General features: G+C 50.7%; 1 protein-coding gene across 5 annotated transcripts in view; it reads left to right on the forward strand.

Annotated features, from left to right (window-relative positions):
* LOC139230046 (transcription intermediary factor 1-beta-like) overlaps nt 1-14,839 on the forward strand; it is a 116,713-nt gene that overhangs the window by 87,213 nt on the left and 14,661 nt on the right. For 2 of the 5 annotated variants that reach the window (XM_070861813.1, XM_070861812.1), the window contains exons 11-14: nt 8,247-8,414; nt 10,572-10,763; nt 12,587-12,659; nt 14,306-14,351. In XM_070861813.1, coding sequence (XP_070717914.1) covers nt 8,247-8,414; nt 10,572-10,763; nt 12,587-12,659; nt 14,306-14,351 — 479 coding nt within the window. The remainder of the gene's footprint in view (nt 1-8,246; nt 8,415-10,571; nt 10,764-12,586; nt 12,660-14,305; nt 14,352-14,839) is intronic. The other 3 variants (XM_070861815.1, XM_070861814.1, XM_070861816.1) reach the window with 3 other exon arrangements.

Consider the following 14,839-nt stretch of genomic DNA (forward strand, 5'->3'; position numbering starts at 1 on the left):
AGGGACTGACGGTGTGTCTGGGACTGTAGCTCAGGGACGGGCGGTGTGTCTGGGACTGTAGCTCAGGGACTGACGGTGTGTCTGGGACTGTAGTTCAGGGACGGGCGGTGTGTCTGGGACTGTAGCTCAGGGACTGACGGTGTGTCTGGGACTGTAGCTCAGGGACTGACGGTGTGTCTGGGACTGTAGCTCAGGGACGGGCGGTATGTCTGGGACTGTGGGACAGGCGGTGTGTCTGGGACTGTAGCTCAGGGACTGACGGTGTGTCTGGGACTGTAGCTCGGGGACAGGCGGTGTGTCTGGGACTGTAGCTCGGACGGGCGGTGTGTCTGGGACTGTAGCTCGGGGACGGGCGGTGTGTCTGGGACTGTGGGACGAGCAGTGTGTCTGGGACTGTAGGACGGGCGGTGTGTCTGGGACTGTAGCTCAGGGACTGACGGTGTGTCTGGGACTAGCTCAGGGACAGGCGGTGTGTCTGGGACTGTAGCTCAGGGACGGGCGGTGTGTCTGGGACTGTAGGACGGGCCGTGTGTCTGGGACTGTAGCTCGGGGACGGGCGGTGTGTCTGGGACTGTAGCTCAGGGACGGGCGGTGTGTCTGGGACTGTGGGACAGGCGGTGTGTCTGGGACTGTAGCTCAGGGACTGACGGTGTGCCTGGGACTGTAGCTCAGGGACTGACGGTGTGCCTGGGACTGTAGCTCGGGGACGGACGGTGTGTCTGGGACTGTAGCTCAGGGACGGGCGGTGTGTCTGGGACTGTAGCTCAGGGACTGACGGTGTGCCTGGGACTGTAGCTCGGGGACGGACGGTGTGTCTGGGACTGTAGCTCAGGGACTGACGGTGTGCCTGGGACTGTAGCTCGGGGACGGGCGGTGTGTCTGGGACTGTAGCTCGGGGACGGGCGGTGTGTCTGGGACTGTGGGACAGGCGGTGTGTCTGGGACTGTAGCTCAGGGACGGGCGGTGTGTCTGGGACTGTGGGACAGGCGGTGTGTCTGGGACTGTAGCTCAGGGACTGACGGTGTGTCTGGGACTGTAGCTCGGGGACGGGCGGTGTGTGTGGGACTGTGGGACGAGCAGTGTGTCTGGGACTGTAGGACGGGCGGTGTGTCTGGGACTGTAGCTCGGGGACGGGCGGTGTGTCTGGGACTGTGGGACGAGCAGTGTGTCTGGGACTGTAGGACGGGCCGTGTGTCTGGGACTGTAGCTCAGGGACGGGCGGTGTGTCTGGGACTGTAGGACGGGCCGTGTGTCTGGGACTGTAGCTCAGGGACGGGCGGTGTGTCTGGGACTGTAGCTCAGGGACAGGCGGTGTCCTCTGGACTGTTAGAGAAACAGAGTTAACGTTTCAGGTCGATGACCCTACGTCAGAATTAGCAAATGTTCGAAATGTAACATTTTTAAGGAAGTGCAGGGGCACCGAAAGGGGGAAATGAGGAAGGAACAAAAGGGAAGGTCGGTGATCGGGTGGAAGGCAGGAGAGATTTATAAGACTAAGGGGATGATGGGCCAAAATGAGATGGTAATGGCAGAAGTTAATAAACAAACCTCAGTGCTGATCGGGTGATGTATCAACAGCTTTATGTTCCTGTTGCTATGAATAGATTTTGTTATTTGCATCGAGTCATGCATGTACATACGCATCAGGCCAGTTTGTAACCACAAATCTCCCGACTGTTTCTGGTTAAATTCGTCTTCCTTTTGTCTCCTCGCACGTCGCTGCCTGATTCAGGTGAGCAGGCGGCTTTGTTTGTGGTCTCCTGCGTGTTGGAGCGTAGCTGGCCACAAGGAGATGGGCGAGAACAGACGTGCGGCTCACCCTCTGACTGTCTGTCCCTTCCCGTTGTAAAGAACCGAGCTTCTGCTCAAACAAAATCGGCAGGCACCAGGTTGCAGCGTTACCGTTAGGTGTACAGCATTGGTGCACCGATGCACCACTCCAACAGGCCACCCAAGCCGAGGGAATCGGACTTCTGCACTGTCTGATGAAATGGGTGTCTTTGTATTTGGGCAGGGAATGGCAGAGGGCGGGGTGGGGGGGGAAACAATAAGAGGTTATATTTCAGTGATGTCTTTCTGGTAAAATCATAGAAGTTTACAGCACAGATGGAGGCCCATTGTATCTGCTGGCTGAAAAAGAGCCCTCCAAACTAGTCTTTCGTTGCTTTACTGAAGGCCACACCGTGCGATTTTATCACCACCCGTTGTCCTTGTATGGCACTTTGCCCATGTCATTGTTCCTCACGTGAGGCCGGACTGTTAAAAGAAAGACTTGCATTTATATAGTGCCTTTCACGACCTCAGGACTTCTCAAAGCGCATTACAGCCAATCAAGTACTTTTGGAGTGTCGTCACTGTTGTAATAAAACATAGGAAATAGGTGCAGGAGTGGGTCATTCGGCCCTTCGAGCCTGCACCACCATTCAATAAGATCATGGCTGATCATTCCCTCAGTCCCCCTTTCCTGCTTTCTCTCCATACCCCTTGATCCCTTTAGCCGTAAGGGCCATATCTAACTCCCTCTTGAATATATCCAATGAACTGGCATCAACAACTCTCTCCGGTAGGGAATTCCACAGGTTCACAACTCTGAGTGAAGAAGTTTCTCCTCATCTCAGTCCTAAATGGCCTACCTCTTATCCTTAGACTGTGTCCCCTGGTTCTGGACTTCCCCAACATTGGGAACATTCTTCCCGCATCTAACCTGTCCAATCCCGTCAGAATCTTCTATGTTTCTATGAAATCCCCTCTCATCCTTCTAAATTCCAGTGCATAAAGGCCCAGTCGATCCAGTCTCTCCTCATATGTCAGTCCCGCCATCCCGGGAATCAGTCTGGTGAACCTTCGCTGCACTCCCTCAACAGCAAGAATGTCCTTCCTCAGATTAGGAGACCAAAACTGAACACAATATTCCAGATGAGGCCTCACCAAGGCCCTGTACAATTGCTTTAAGACCTCCCTGCTCCTATACTCAAATCCCCTCGCTATGAAGGCCAACATACCATTTACCTTCACCGCCTACTATACCTGCATGCCAACTTTGTGACTGATGAACCATGACACCCAGGTCTCGTTGCACCTCCCCTTTTCCTAATCTGCCGCCATTCAGATAATATTCTGCCTTTGTGTTTTTGTCCCCAAAGTGAATAATCTGACATTTATCCACATTATACTGCATCTGCCATGCATTTGCCCACTCACCTAACCTGTCCAGTCATCCTGCAGCGTCTTAGCGTCCACCTCACAGCTCACACCGCCACCCAGTTTAGTGTCATCTGCGAACTTGGAGATATTACACTCAATTCCTTCATCTAAATCATTAATGTATATTGTAAATAGTGGGGTCCCAGCACTGAGCCCTGCGGCACCCCACTAGTCACTGCCTGCCATTCTGAAATGGACCTGTTTATTCTGACTCTCTGCTTTCTGTCTGCCAACCAGTTCCCTATCCACGTCAGTACATTACCCCCAATACAATACCATGTGCTTTGATTTTGCACACCAATCTCTTGTGTGGGACCTTGTATTTGGACTTTCAAAAGGCTTTTGACACCACATCCACTGGTTCTTCCTTGTCTACTAGTTACATCCTCAAAAAATTCCAGAAGATTTGTCAAGCATGATTTCCCTTTCATAAATCCATGCTGACTTGGACCGATCCTGTCACTGCATTCCAAATGTGCTGCTATTTTATCTTTAATAATAGATTCCAACATTTTCCCCACGACTGATGTCAGGCTAACCGGTCTATAATTACCCGTTTTCTCTCCCTCCTTTTTAAAAAAAAAAGTGATGTTACATTAGCTACCCTCCAGTCCATAGGAACTGATCCTGAGTCGATAGACTATTAAGAAACTGATCACCAATGCATCCACTATTTCTAGGGCCACTTCCTTAAGTACTCTGGGATGCAGACTATCGGGCCCCGGGGATTTATCGGCCTTCAATCCCATCAATTTCCCGAACACAATTTCCCGCCTAATAAGGATACCCTTCAGTTCCTCCTTCTCACTAGAACCTCGGTCCCCTAGTACTTCCGGAAGGTTATTTGTGCCTTCCTTCATGAAGACAGAACCAAAGTATTTGTTCAACTGGTCTGCCATTTCTTTGTTCCCCATTATAAATTCACCTGAATCGGACTGCAAGGGACCTACGTTTGTCTTCACTAATCTTTTTCTCTTCACATATCTATAGAAGCTTTTTCAGTCAGTTTTTATGTTCCCGGCAAGCTTCCTCTCATACTCTATTTTTGCCCTCCTAATTAAACCCTTTGTCCTCCTCTGCTGAATTCTAAATTTCTCCCAGTCCTCAGGTTTGCTGCTTTTTCTGGCCAATTTATATGCCTCTTCCTTGGATTTAACACTATCCTCAATTCCCCTTGTTAGCCACGGTTGAGCCACCTTCCCCGTTTTATTTTTACTCCAGACAGGGATGTACAATTGCTTGAAGTTCATCCATGTGATATTTAAATGTTTGCCATTGCCTATCCACCGTCAACCCTTGTATCATTCGCCAGTCTATTCTAGCCAATTCACACCTCATACCATCGAATGATGTCATAGCAGCGCATTTGGAAAGAGGTGACATGATAGGTCCAAGTCAGCATGGATTTGTGAAAGGGAAATCATGCTTGACAAATCTTCTGGAATTTTTTGAGGATGTTTCCAGTAGAGTGGACAAGGGGGAACCAATTGATGTGGTATATTTGGACTTTCAGAAGGCTTTCGACAAGGTCCCACACAAGAGATTAATGTGCAAAGTTAAAGCAAATGGGATTGGGGGTAGTGTGCTGACGTGGATTGAGAACTGGTTGTCAGACAGGAAGCAAAGAGTAGGAGTAAATGGTTACTTTTCAGAATGGCAGGCAGTGACTAGTGGGGTACCGCAAGGTTCTGTGCTGGGGCCCCAGCTGTTTACATTGTACATTAATGATTTAGACGAGGGGATTAAATGTAGTATCTCCAAATTTGCGGATGACATGCGGGTGGCAGTGTGAGCTGCGAGGAGGATGCTATGAGGCTGCAGAGTGACTTGGATAGGTTAAGTGAGTGGGCAAATGCATGGCAGATGAAGTATAATGAGGTTATCCACTTTGGTGGTAAAAACAGAGAGACAGACTATTATCTGAATGGTGACAGATTAGGAAAAGGGGAGCTGCAATGAGACCTGGGTGTCATGGTACATTAGTCATTGAAGGTTGGCATGCAGGTACAGCAGGCGGTTAAGAAAGCAAATGGCATGTTGGCCTTCATAGCGAGGGGATTTGAGTACAGGGGCAGGGTCTTGGTGAGGCCACACCTGGAGTATTGTGTACAGTTTTGGTCTCCTAACTTGAGGAAGGACATTCCTGCTATTGAGGGAGTGCAGCGAAGGTTCACCAGACTGATTCCCGGGATGGCGGGACTGACATATCAAGAAAGACTGGATCAACTGGGCTTGTATTCACTGGAGTTCAGAAGATTGAGAGGGGATCTCATAGAAACGTTTAAAATTCTGATCGGTTTAGACAGGTTAGATGCAGGAAGAATGTTCCCAATTTTGGGGAAGTCCAGAACCAGGGGTCACAGTCTAAGATAAGGGGTAAGCCATTTAGGACCGAGATGAGGAGAAACTTCTTCACCCAGAGAGTGGTGAACCTGTGGAATTCTCTACCACTGAAAGTTGTTGAGGCCAATTCACTAAATATATTCAAAAAGGAGTTAGATGTCGTCCTTACTACTCTTGGGATCAAGGGGTATGGCGAGAAAGCAGGAATGGGGTACTGAAGTTGCATGTTCAGCCGAATGGCGGTGCAGGCTCGAATGGCCTACTCCTGCACCTATTTTCTATGTTTCTATGAAGTTACCTTTCCTTAAGTTCAGGACCCTCATCTCTGAATTAACTGTCACACTCCATCTTAACAAAGAATTCTACCACATTATGGTCACTCTTCCCCAAGGGGCCTCGCACAACAAGATTGCTAATTAGTCCTTTCTCATAACACATCACCCAGTCTAGTATGGCCAGCCCTCTAGTTGGTTCCTCGACATATTGGTCTAGAAAACCATCCCTAATACACACTCCAGGAAATCCTCCTCTACCGTATTGCTACCAGTTTGGTTAGCCTGATCTATATGGCTTACCCCTTATCCTTAGACTGTGACCCCTGGTTCTGGACTTCCCCAACATCGGGAACATTCTTCCTACATCTAACCTGTCCAATCCTGTCAGAATGTGGGGAAAGCAGCGGCCAATTTGCGCACAGCAAGCTCCCACAAACAGCAATGTGACAATGACCGAGATAATCTGTTTTTGTTATGTTATTGAGGAATAATAACTCCCCTCCTTTTCTTTGAAATAGTGGGATCTTTTACGTCCACCTGAGAGAGCAGACGGGACCTCGGTTAATGTCTCATCCGAAAGATGGCACCTCCGTGCTGAGATCTGCTTAATTCGGTGCCAAGCAGATATCGACCCTGGGACCACCTTGGCCTATGGGGCTCAGCTGCTCACCTTGGCCACCAAGCACCCCATCCTCCATCATGGCTTCATATACACTTGGACTGATAGATCCTGAACCTTCCAGCTCGACCAGTTTAGTCAGGACCTCCCAAAACTGAGATGAGGAGGAATTTCTTCTATAAGGGTTGTAAATCTGTGGAATTCGCTGCCTCAGGGACCTGTGGAAGCCGGGACATTGAATAAATTTATGACCGAGATAGACAGTTTCTTAACTGACAAGGGATTAAGGGGTTATGGGGAGCGAGCAGGGAAGTGGACCTGAGGCCATGATCGGATCAGCCATGATTGTATTAAATGGTGGAGCAGGCTCGAGGGGCCATATGGCCTACTCATGGTCCTGCTCCTATTGCTCATGTTATTAAATACAAGCAACATGCTAAGAAAAGCAGCAGCGGCAGGCAAGGGTGGCAAAATCAATTAATTTGCCGGTTTGAAGATGAAGTGGATTCGGGCCCCCTCGTGTTAATTGTATTCGAGTGGTGGGCATTAATTGGGGACTCTTGTTCATATATATGGGAGCGGGCTCGGGAAGTGATGTATGTAATGTAGTGTCTAAGTAAAGGCTTGTCAGTGACTGAAGACTAGGCTCTCTAGTATTCTATCCTTCACCACCTGGCTATCTGACCCAACAACAAAAAAACAGACTATCTGGTCATCATCACATTGCTGCTTGTGGGAGCTTGCTGTGTGCAAGTTGGCTGCCATATTTCCCACATTACAACAGTGACCACACTCCAAAAGTACTTCATTGGCTGTAAAGCGCTTTGAGACGTCTGGTGGTCGTGAAAGGCGCTATATCAATGCAAGTCTTTCTTTGAATTGAGCTCTTTCTCAACCCTTGCAGGTTGTGCCTTTGCCATTGAATCATCCAGGTGTGCCAATAACTGGATCGTCAAGCTACACGTGATTGTGTTGTGTTCATTCTAGGCCAACCCACAGCATCGTGCACTAGAATAAGGCCAAATTTCAGATCCTGCTTTGTTTTTTTTTTAAAAAGATTCTCTGGTAAGATTTTATTTCCCAACTCAGTGGGAATCATATGATCTGAGGTCATGGGTTCATGTCCCCACTCCAGAGACATGAGCACCAAAAAGTCTAGGCCGACACTCCCAGTGCAGTGCTGAGGGAGCGCCGCACTGTTGGAGGTGCCATCTTTCGATGAGACATTAAACCGAGGCCCCATCTGCTCTCAGGTGGACGTAAAAGATCCCATGGCCATTCTTTCAAAGAAGAGCAGGGAAGTTCTCCCTGGTGTCCTGGGGCTAATATTTATTCTTCAACCAACATCACTAAAACAGATTATTTGGGTCATTATCACACTGCTGTTTGTGGGAGCTTGCTGTGTGCAAATTGGCTGCCGCGTTTCCCACATTACAACAGTGACTACACTTCAATTTTAAAAAGTACTTAATTGGCTGTAAAGCGCTTTGGGACGTCCAGTGGTTATCAAAGGCGCTATATTAATGCAAGTCTTTCTATCATATGGCCGTCCTTCAAAACCACTTGGAAAGTACAAGAGATTTTTTTTTTAAATGGGCCACAAGTTTATTTTCTGTTGCATTAAGGGTTGGGATGGACAGATGAGCCAGAGGTTACACATGAGACCAGTTCTGAGGGAGGAGACATAACCATACATATAGATGTCCATCCTTACCACCCCCTCCCCTCCGTTTGACACATCACAGCTTCACTGAGCTTGTGCCCCGCCTTCATTAAAACATTTATCTCGATTTTCTGTTCTCCAGACTCAGGTCAGCGCGAATTGCCGTCGGTCTCCGACATCAAACCGTCGCCCTGGCAACAGCCCAGTTGACCAGCTCAAGATGTTGGTGCAGCAGGCAACCTCGTACCCCCGTGTCATACTGGCCCACCGAGACGGTCCGGCCAATGCCCACCATCTTGCGCAGAGACAGGTAATTACCGACCGATTCGTAGCCAAAATAGGTGCAAGTGTGGTGGGGGCTGGCTTATTTCCCCGTGGCTGACCCTTGCATGGGGGTTCCTCGCCTCTCCTCCTCAACACGATTAGACCTACTAGTGGTCAGCGAACTGCGTCGCTGTACGAGGAGAAATCTGGGCGCTGAAGCCACGTAACAGGAATGAGCACAAGAGCCTTTCTAAGTTATACTTCAACAACTTTGTTATATAGCGCCTTTAATGTAGTAAAACGTCCCAACGCGCTTCACAGCAGTGTTACAAGACAAAATAGATAAATTTGACATTGAGTAACAGCATCTTAAGCACACTCGTACTCTCGATGGGGCACGACTTCAAGATGCAACGTACAGTGAAAGTCTTTTCACACTCGCATCTTCCAAGGACGCAATGAACATAAGAATTAGGAGCAGGAGTCGGCCATTCGGCCCCTCGACCCTGCTCCGCCATTCAATGAGATCATGGCTGATCTTCGACCTCAACTCCACTTTCCTGCCCGATCCCCATATCCCTTGATTCCCTTAATATCCAAACAATCTATCGATCTCTGCCTTGAATATACTCAACATCTGAGCTTCCACAACCCTCTGGGGTAGAGAATTCCAAAGATTCACCACCCTCTGAGTGAAGAAATTTCTCCTCATTTCAGTCATAAATGGCTGCCCCCTTATCCTGAGACTGTGACCCCTGGTTCTAGACTCCCCAGCCCGGAGGAAACATCCTCCCTGCATCTACTCTGTCAAGCCCTGTAAGAATTTTGTATGTTTCAATGAGACCCCCTCTCATTCTTCTAAACTCCAGAGAATATAGACCTAGCCCCGCGTTATTGTAAAATGACCTAGCTACATTGTGCACAGTCACACAGCGAGATAGGTTAGCGTGCAGGTGATGCATGTGCTGTGCTCCTTCAACATCCAGCATCCCGAGACTACTTTCCTGCGCGCGCAGCATTGAGGGTCCAACCCAAACCTGCAGCAGTGCCTCCCTGGCAAAGTGTAGGTGATAAAAGGCATCTTTCCCCTGGCAGGAACTGTGGACCCACACGTTTGGGCTAACAGCGAGTGTGTGCGGCCTCTTCGATCCCTCTGCAACTGCTCCTCAAACCTCAGTCTCTTCAGGGGCAAGAGGAATCGCCGACATACGGCGCTGGATTGAAAGTAGAACGCCCTTCAATGGTAGGAGATTAAACAAGGAAGGAAATAAAAAAACCATCAGGAAAAAAGCAACTAGATTAAATTACTATTGTGCCTCACCTTGACTACAAAATTCACAACAAGGGGCGATTAATAAACTTGACTGCCTAAGTATCTTGGCATTTTTTTGAGCAGCTTATTTTGATGTCAAAACGTGTTTGTCTGGACCACCTTATTCCCAGTTGGCAAATGTGAAGGGTGATTATAACCATTGCTTTTGGCCCTGTTTAATCAATTGGATACTATGCACCAGCATTTACTTTGAACTAGTTTTGGAAGAAATAGTTTGGAGGGCTCCAGCTGCCCCTGAAGTCTGTCCTTTGCTTACCTGGAAGCCTGGTGGGTGGGCTCCCAATCGGTCATCTTTTGCTCGCGGGCGTGGCTTGTGTGGGCACGGACCCACTCGGAAATGCCGCAATCTCTTTCAAGCGTGGGCATGGGTGGAGGGGAAATAGCGGGTAACTAGAATGGTGGGGGAGGAGAGAGAGCCCTGTAACATTGCATTATGGCGCTCTGTGTGGGTATGACTAGGGAAAGCCATGTAGCGGCGAAGTTGAGTACTTTGCAACTGTTGATGGTCAGGAGCCAGCTGGCGTTTGTGGCAATGTTCTCTTTAAGCTGCGCAGCTGTGCAGCACTCCAGGGAACCCACACTGGCGGCTTTTCAATGCAAAGTCCGCGTGTGCATGCTATTTTTGAGTGGGCCGCCTAGCCCCTTAAAGGGGCCGTGTGGTGCCAAAGAGAATTCGAAGGAACATTGATTGAGATCGTGATGGAGGGAAGTCTGGTAGCATTGGGGGTAAGATCCATGTTGCCGTGTCTGGGAAGAGTGCAGTGGGCCTGATTTTAACTTGGTTATTCCTGTAAATCCAGTGTGTAATCCCTCTGCTGCAGAGTTTTTCCTCTTTTGCTTCTCATTACCCAATGCTGTCTTGTGTTGCAGTATTCCTATCCGGGCCCCTCTCTGGTGCCACAGCAGGTTGGTAGAGATGATAGCTTACTGTACTCTCTGATTCTGACCTCCGATGGAGCGCTGTCCTGGTCTGAGTCGGGTGCGGAAGGATTTGTTGAAGGGCAGCCTGCATATCACGTTCCTCGTGCATTTTCAGAACCAAGGAGGGGTGTGCCCTTCAAGGTTAGCGGAAAACACATTGTGCCACATTCATGTCTTGTTCCCGTTGTGGGGCCAAGTGGCCCCTCATTCCATCTTCAATTTAACCCATTTTCCCCACGGTTTTATTTTTGTGAACGGAGGAGACAATATGTATCGGGTCATCCACATACATTTCAACTCCGATACTCCATTATACGACCTTAATTTCTTTGTCCATTGAGTTAAAAAATGTAGTGGTTTAAAACTACCAACATTCTTTCTGTCTCCAGCCATTGTGAGACCATTAGAATCAGAGCTACGGGTGAGGGGCTCCCACTGGCTTAGGGGAGGGGGAGGGGGGTTCCTCTGGCTTAGGGGAGGGCGAGGGAGAGGGGGGGGGTCCCACTGGCTTAGGGGAGGGGGGGGTCCCTCTGGCTTAGGGGAGGGCGAGTGGGGGGTTCCGCTTGCTGGGTGGGGGTCCCTCTACTAGGGGAGGGTGAGGGGGGGTCCCTCTACTGGGGCAGGGTGAGTGGGGGGGGGGGTCCCCGCTGGCTAGGGGAGGGTGAGTGGGGGGGGGGGGTCCTTCTGGCTCGGGGAGGGTGAGTGGGGGGGGGGGGGGGGTCCTTCTGGCTAGGGGAGGGTGAGTGGGGGGGGGGGGGTCCTTCTGGCTCGGGGAGGGTGAGTGGGGGGGTGGGGGGTCCTTCTGGCTAGGGGAGGGTGAGTGGGGGGGGGGGGGTCCTTCTGGCTAGGGGAGGGTGAGTGGGGGGGGGTCCTTCTGGCTAGGGGAGGGTGAGTGGGGGGGGGTCCCCGCTGGCTAGGGGAGTGTGAGTGGGGGGGGGTCCATCTACTAGGGGAGGGGGGGGTCCCTCTAACTAGGGGAGGGTGAGGGGGGGAGTCACTCTAACTAGGGGAGGGTGAGGGGGGGAGTCACTCTAACTAGGGGAGGGTGAGGGGGGGAGTCACTCTACTAGGGGAGGGTGAGGGGGGTGGTCACTCTACTGGGGGAGGGTGAGGGGGGGTCACTCTACTAGGGGAGGGTGAGGGGGGGTCACTCTACTGGGGGAGGGTGAGGGGGGGTCACTCTACTGGGGGAGGGTGAGGGGGGGTCACTCTACTGGGGGAGGGTGAGGGGGGGTCACTCTACTGGGGGAGGGTGAGGGGGGGTCACTCTACTGGGGGAGGGTGAGGGGGGGTCACTCTACTGGGGGAGGGTGAGGGGGGGTCACTCTACTGGGGGAGGGTGAGGGGGGGTCACTCTACTGGGGGAGGGTGAGGGGGGTCACTCTACTGGGGGAGGGTGAGGGGGGGGGGGGTCACTCTACTAGGGGAGGGTGAGGGGGGGGTCACTCTACTAGGGGAGGGCTCTACTTGAGGAGGGGGGTCCCTCTGGCGAGTGGGGGGGGGTCACTCTACTAGGGGAGGGTGAGGGGGGGGGGTCCCTCTGGCGAGTGGGGGGGGAGGGTCACTCTGGCGAGGGAAGGGTGAGGGGGTCCTGCTTGCTGGACTGGCGTTGCTGACTAGAAATGGGAAGAACAGTTGGAGCTCACCGGCGGGGCAAATCCGAATTCATTTTCTTTTTAGTGATGTATTGTGAGACATCCTGTCCGAATATAGCCGCTGGGATGTAAAGAAGTCTGAACATTTTTAGTACCCCAGCTCGTCCTCCGATGCATATATTCATTTCTCCTTGTCCCCTCGCAGACAGCATGAGATCCGCCCTAAACCTCCCCGCTAAAACAAGGCAGCAGAATCCTTACCCGTTCATAAACTGCCGCTTGCAGCCACGTCACGAGTTTGATGCTTCACAGATTGAAACAAAATGTCCAGGCGAAATGGCTTCACTATGTTCTCTGCCTTATTAACAGTTGTCGGATGCCAGTTGCAGCACTGAGCAAGAGGAGCGGAGAGATCGCATCGAGGAACTGCAGGAAGCTTCAGGTAACCGGCATCAGTGTAAAGTCCTTGCTGTGCCTTGGACAGGGGTTATTGTTCCATGTGCGCGGTCAGTCATGGCTCAGTGGACAGCACACTCGTCTGAGTCAGAAGGTTGTGGGTTCAAGTCCCACTTCAGAGACTCGAGCACATAAATCCCAGTGTAGTACATGAGGGAGCCCCGCACTGTCAGAGGGGGCAGTACTGAGGGAGCCCCGCACTATCGGAGGGGGCAGTACTGAGGGAGCCCCGCACTGTCGGAGGGGGCAGTACTGAGGGAGCCCCGCGCTGTCGGAGGGGGCAGTATTGAGAGAGCCCCGCACTGTCGGAGGGGCTGCACTGAGGGAGTGCCGTACTGAGGGAGCGCCGCACTGTCGGAGGGGCAGTACTGAGGGAGGGCTGTACTGTCAGAGGGGCAGTACTGAGGGAGTCCCGCACTGTCGGAGGGGCAGTACTGAGGGAGCGCCGCACTGTCGGAGGGGCAGTACTGAGGGAGTGCCGTACTGAGGGAGCGCCGCACTGTCGGAGGGGCAGTACTGAGGGAGGGCTATAATGTCGGAGGGGCAGTGCTGAGGGAGGGCTGTACTGTTGGAGGTACAGTACTGAGGGAGGGCTGCACTGTCGGTGGTGCCGCCTTTCAGATGAGACGTTAAACTGAAGCCCCGTCTGCTCTCTCAGGTGGATGTAAGAGATCCCATGGCACTATTTCGAAGAAGAGTAGAGGAATTATCCCCAGTGTCCTGGGGCCAATATTTATCCCTCAATCAATTCAACATTTAAAAAAAAGATGATCTGGTCATTATCACATTGCTGTTTGTGGGAGCTTGCTGTGCGCAAATTGGCTGCCGCGTTTCCCACATTACAACAATGACTGCACTCCAAAAGTACTTCACTGGCTGTAAAGCACTTTGAGATGTCTGATGGCCGTGAAAGGCGCTATAGAAATGCAAGTCTTTCTCCATGTGCACAGTTTAAGACTCGGATGTATTTTTAAACCACACACACACATGCACACATGCGCTTTTTGAAAAGAATTACAGGTAATATTCAATCCCATTTTTTTATTCAAGGGGCTGTGTGCAGCCCATTCACAGTTATGCGCACGCACAATATTTAACTTAACTTCGGAAAAACCTGGTCCCAGGCTGCGGATAACCGGCACACAGACAGAGAAGAATCGCAGAATGTAATGTTTGTTGGAGGCTGTAGAAATGTTCCTGCTTTCCCCACTGCCCCCTCTGCTCAGTGTTGGTGGGTGGTTCACTTGCCTGATTACCAATGTTCCCTCTAATTGTTTTGGGGCTGCACGGCCCATTGGAATTTCCACGCATGCGCGTTTTTTTCCATTTCAAAGCCGGAATGGAAATATCCCGGATCGGGAGGTCATTCCGCATTCCGTGGCTAGTCAGAATTTGAATGGGCCGGGCAGCCCTTTTAAGGGCCAAAAAGAAATTAGAGGGAACATTGCCTGTAATTCTTTTCAAAAATTGTGTGATTTTAAAAATACAAACCAGTTTTAAACTGTGCATATGGAGCGTTAAAACCTTCGTTCCTGGTGGTGTATTCTTTGCAGTGATGTGAAGTATAATTCTGTACTGGTTGTTATTTTAAGCAGGCTCTGTGACCAAATGTGTTTGTCTTTACCTGTTTAGTGTCGAGGCAGATCCCTTTGCCGTGTACCTTGGAGCACGCTGGCAGGTAAAGAGCAGCATCTCCCAATATACTTTCCTAATAATCTTCAGTTTGCACAGGCAGGAAGATCCATTGGTGGGTGGGATCCATTTGAGGGTACAGCGGCATTGTGGTTCCATCACTGGACTACCAATCCAGAGTCCCGGACTAATGGTTCGGAGACGAGAGTTCAAATCCAACCATGGCAGCTGGGGAATTTAAATTAAATTGTTAGATAAATCTGGAATAAAAAGCTAGTATCAGTAATGGTGACCATGAAACTGAACCACAAGGACTGCAGCGGTTCAATCTCCCATCTCTTGATCTTTCCACATTCCTCACCAGTAACCACCTGCCCCGGGGTACCAGTAAAACACCTGCAAAGACGTGCTGCATCTCCATTTGTTACAGAGCATAAGAATTAGCCATACAGCCCCTCGAGCCTGCTCCGCCATTCAATAGGATCATGGCTGATCTTCGACCTCAACTCCACTTTCCCGCCCAATCTCCATGTC

This window comes from Pristiophorus japonicus, chromosome 19 (genome assembly GCF_044704955.1).
Source record: "Pristiophorus japonicus isolate sPriJap1 chromosome 19, sPriJap1.hap1, whole genome shotgun sequence".
In the NCBI taxonomy this organism is placed as follows: Eukaryota; Metazoa; Chordata; class Chondrichthyes; family Pristiophoridae; genus Pristiophorus; species Pristiophorus japonicus.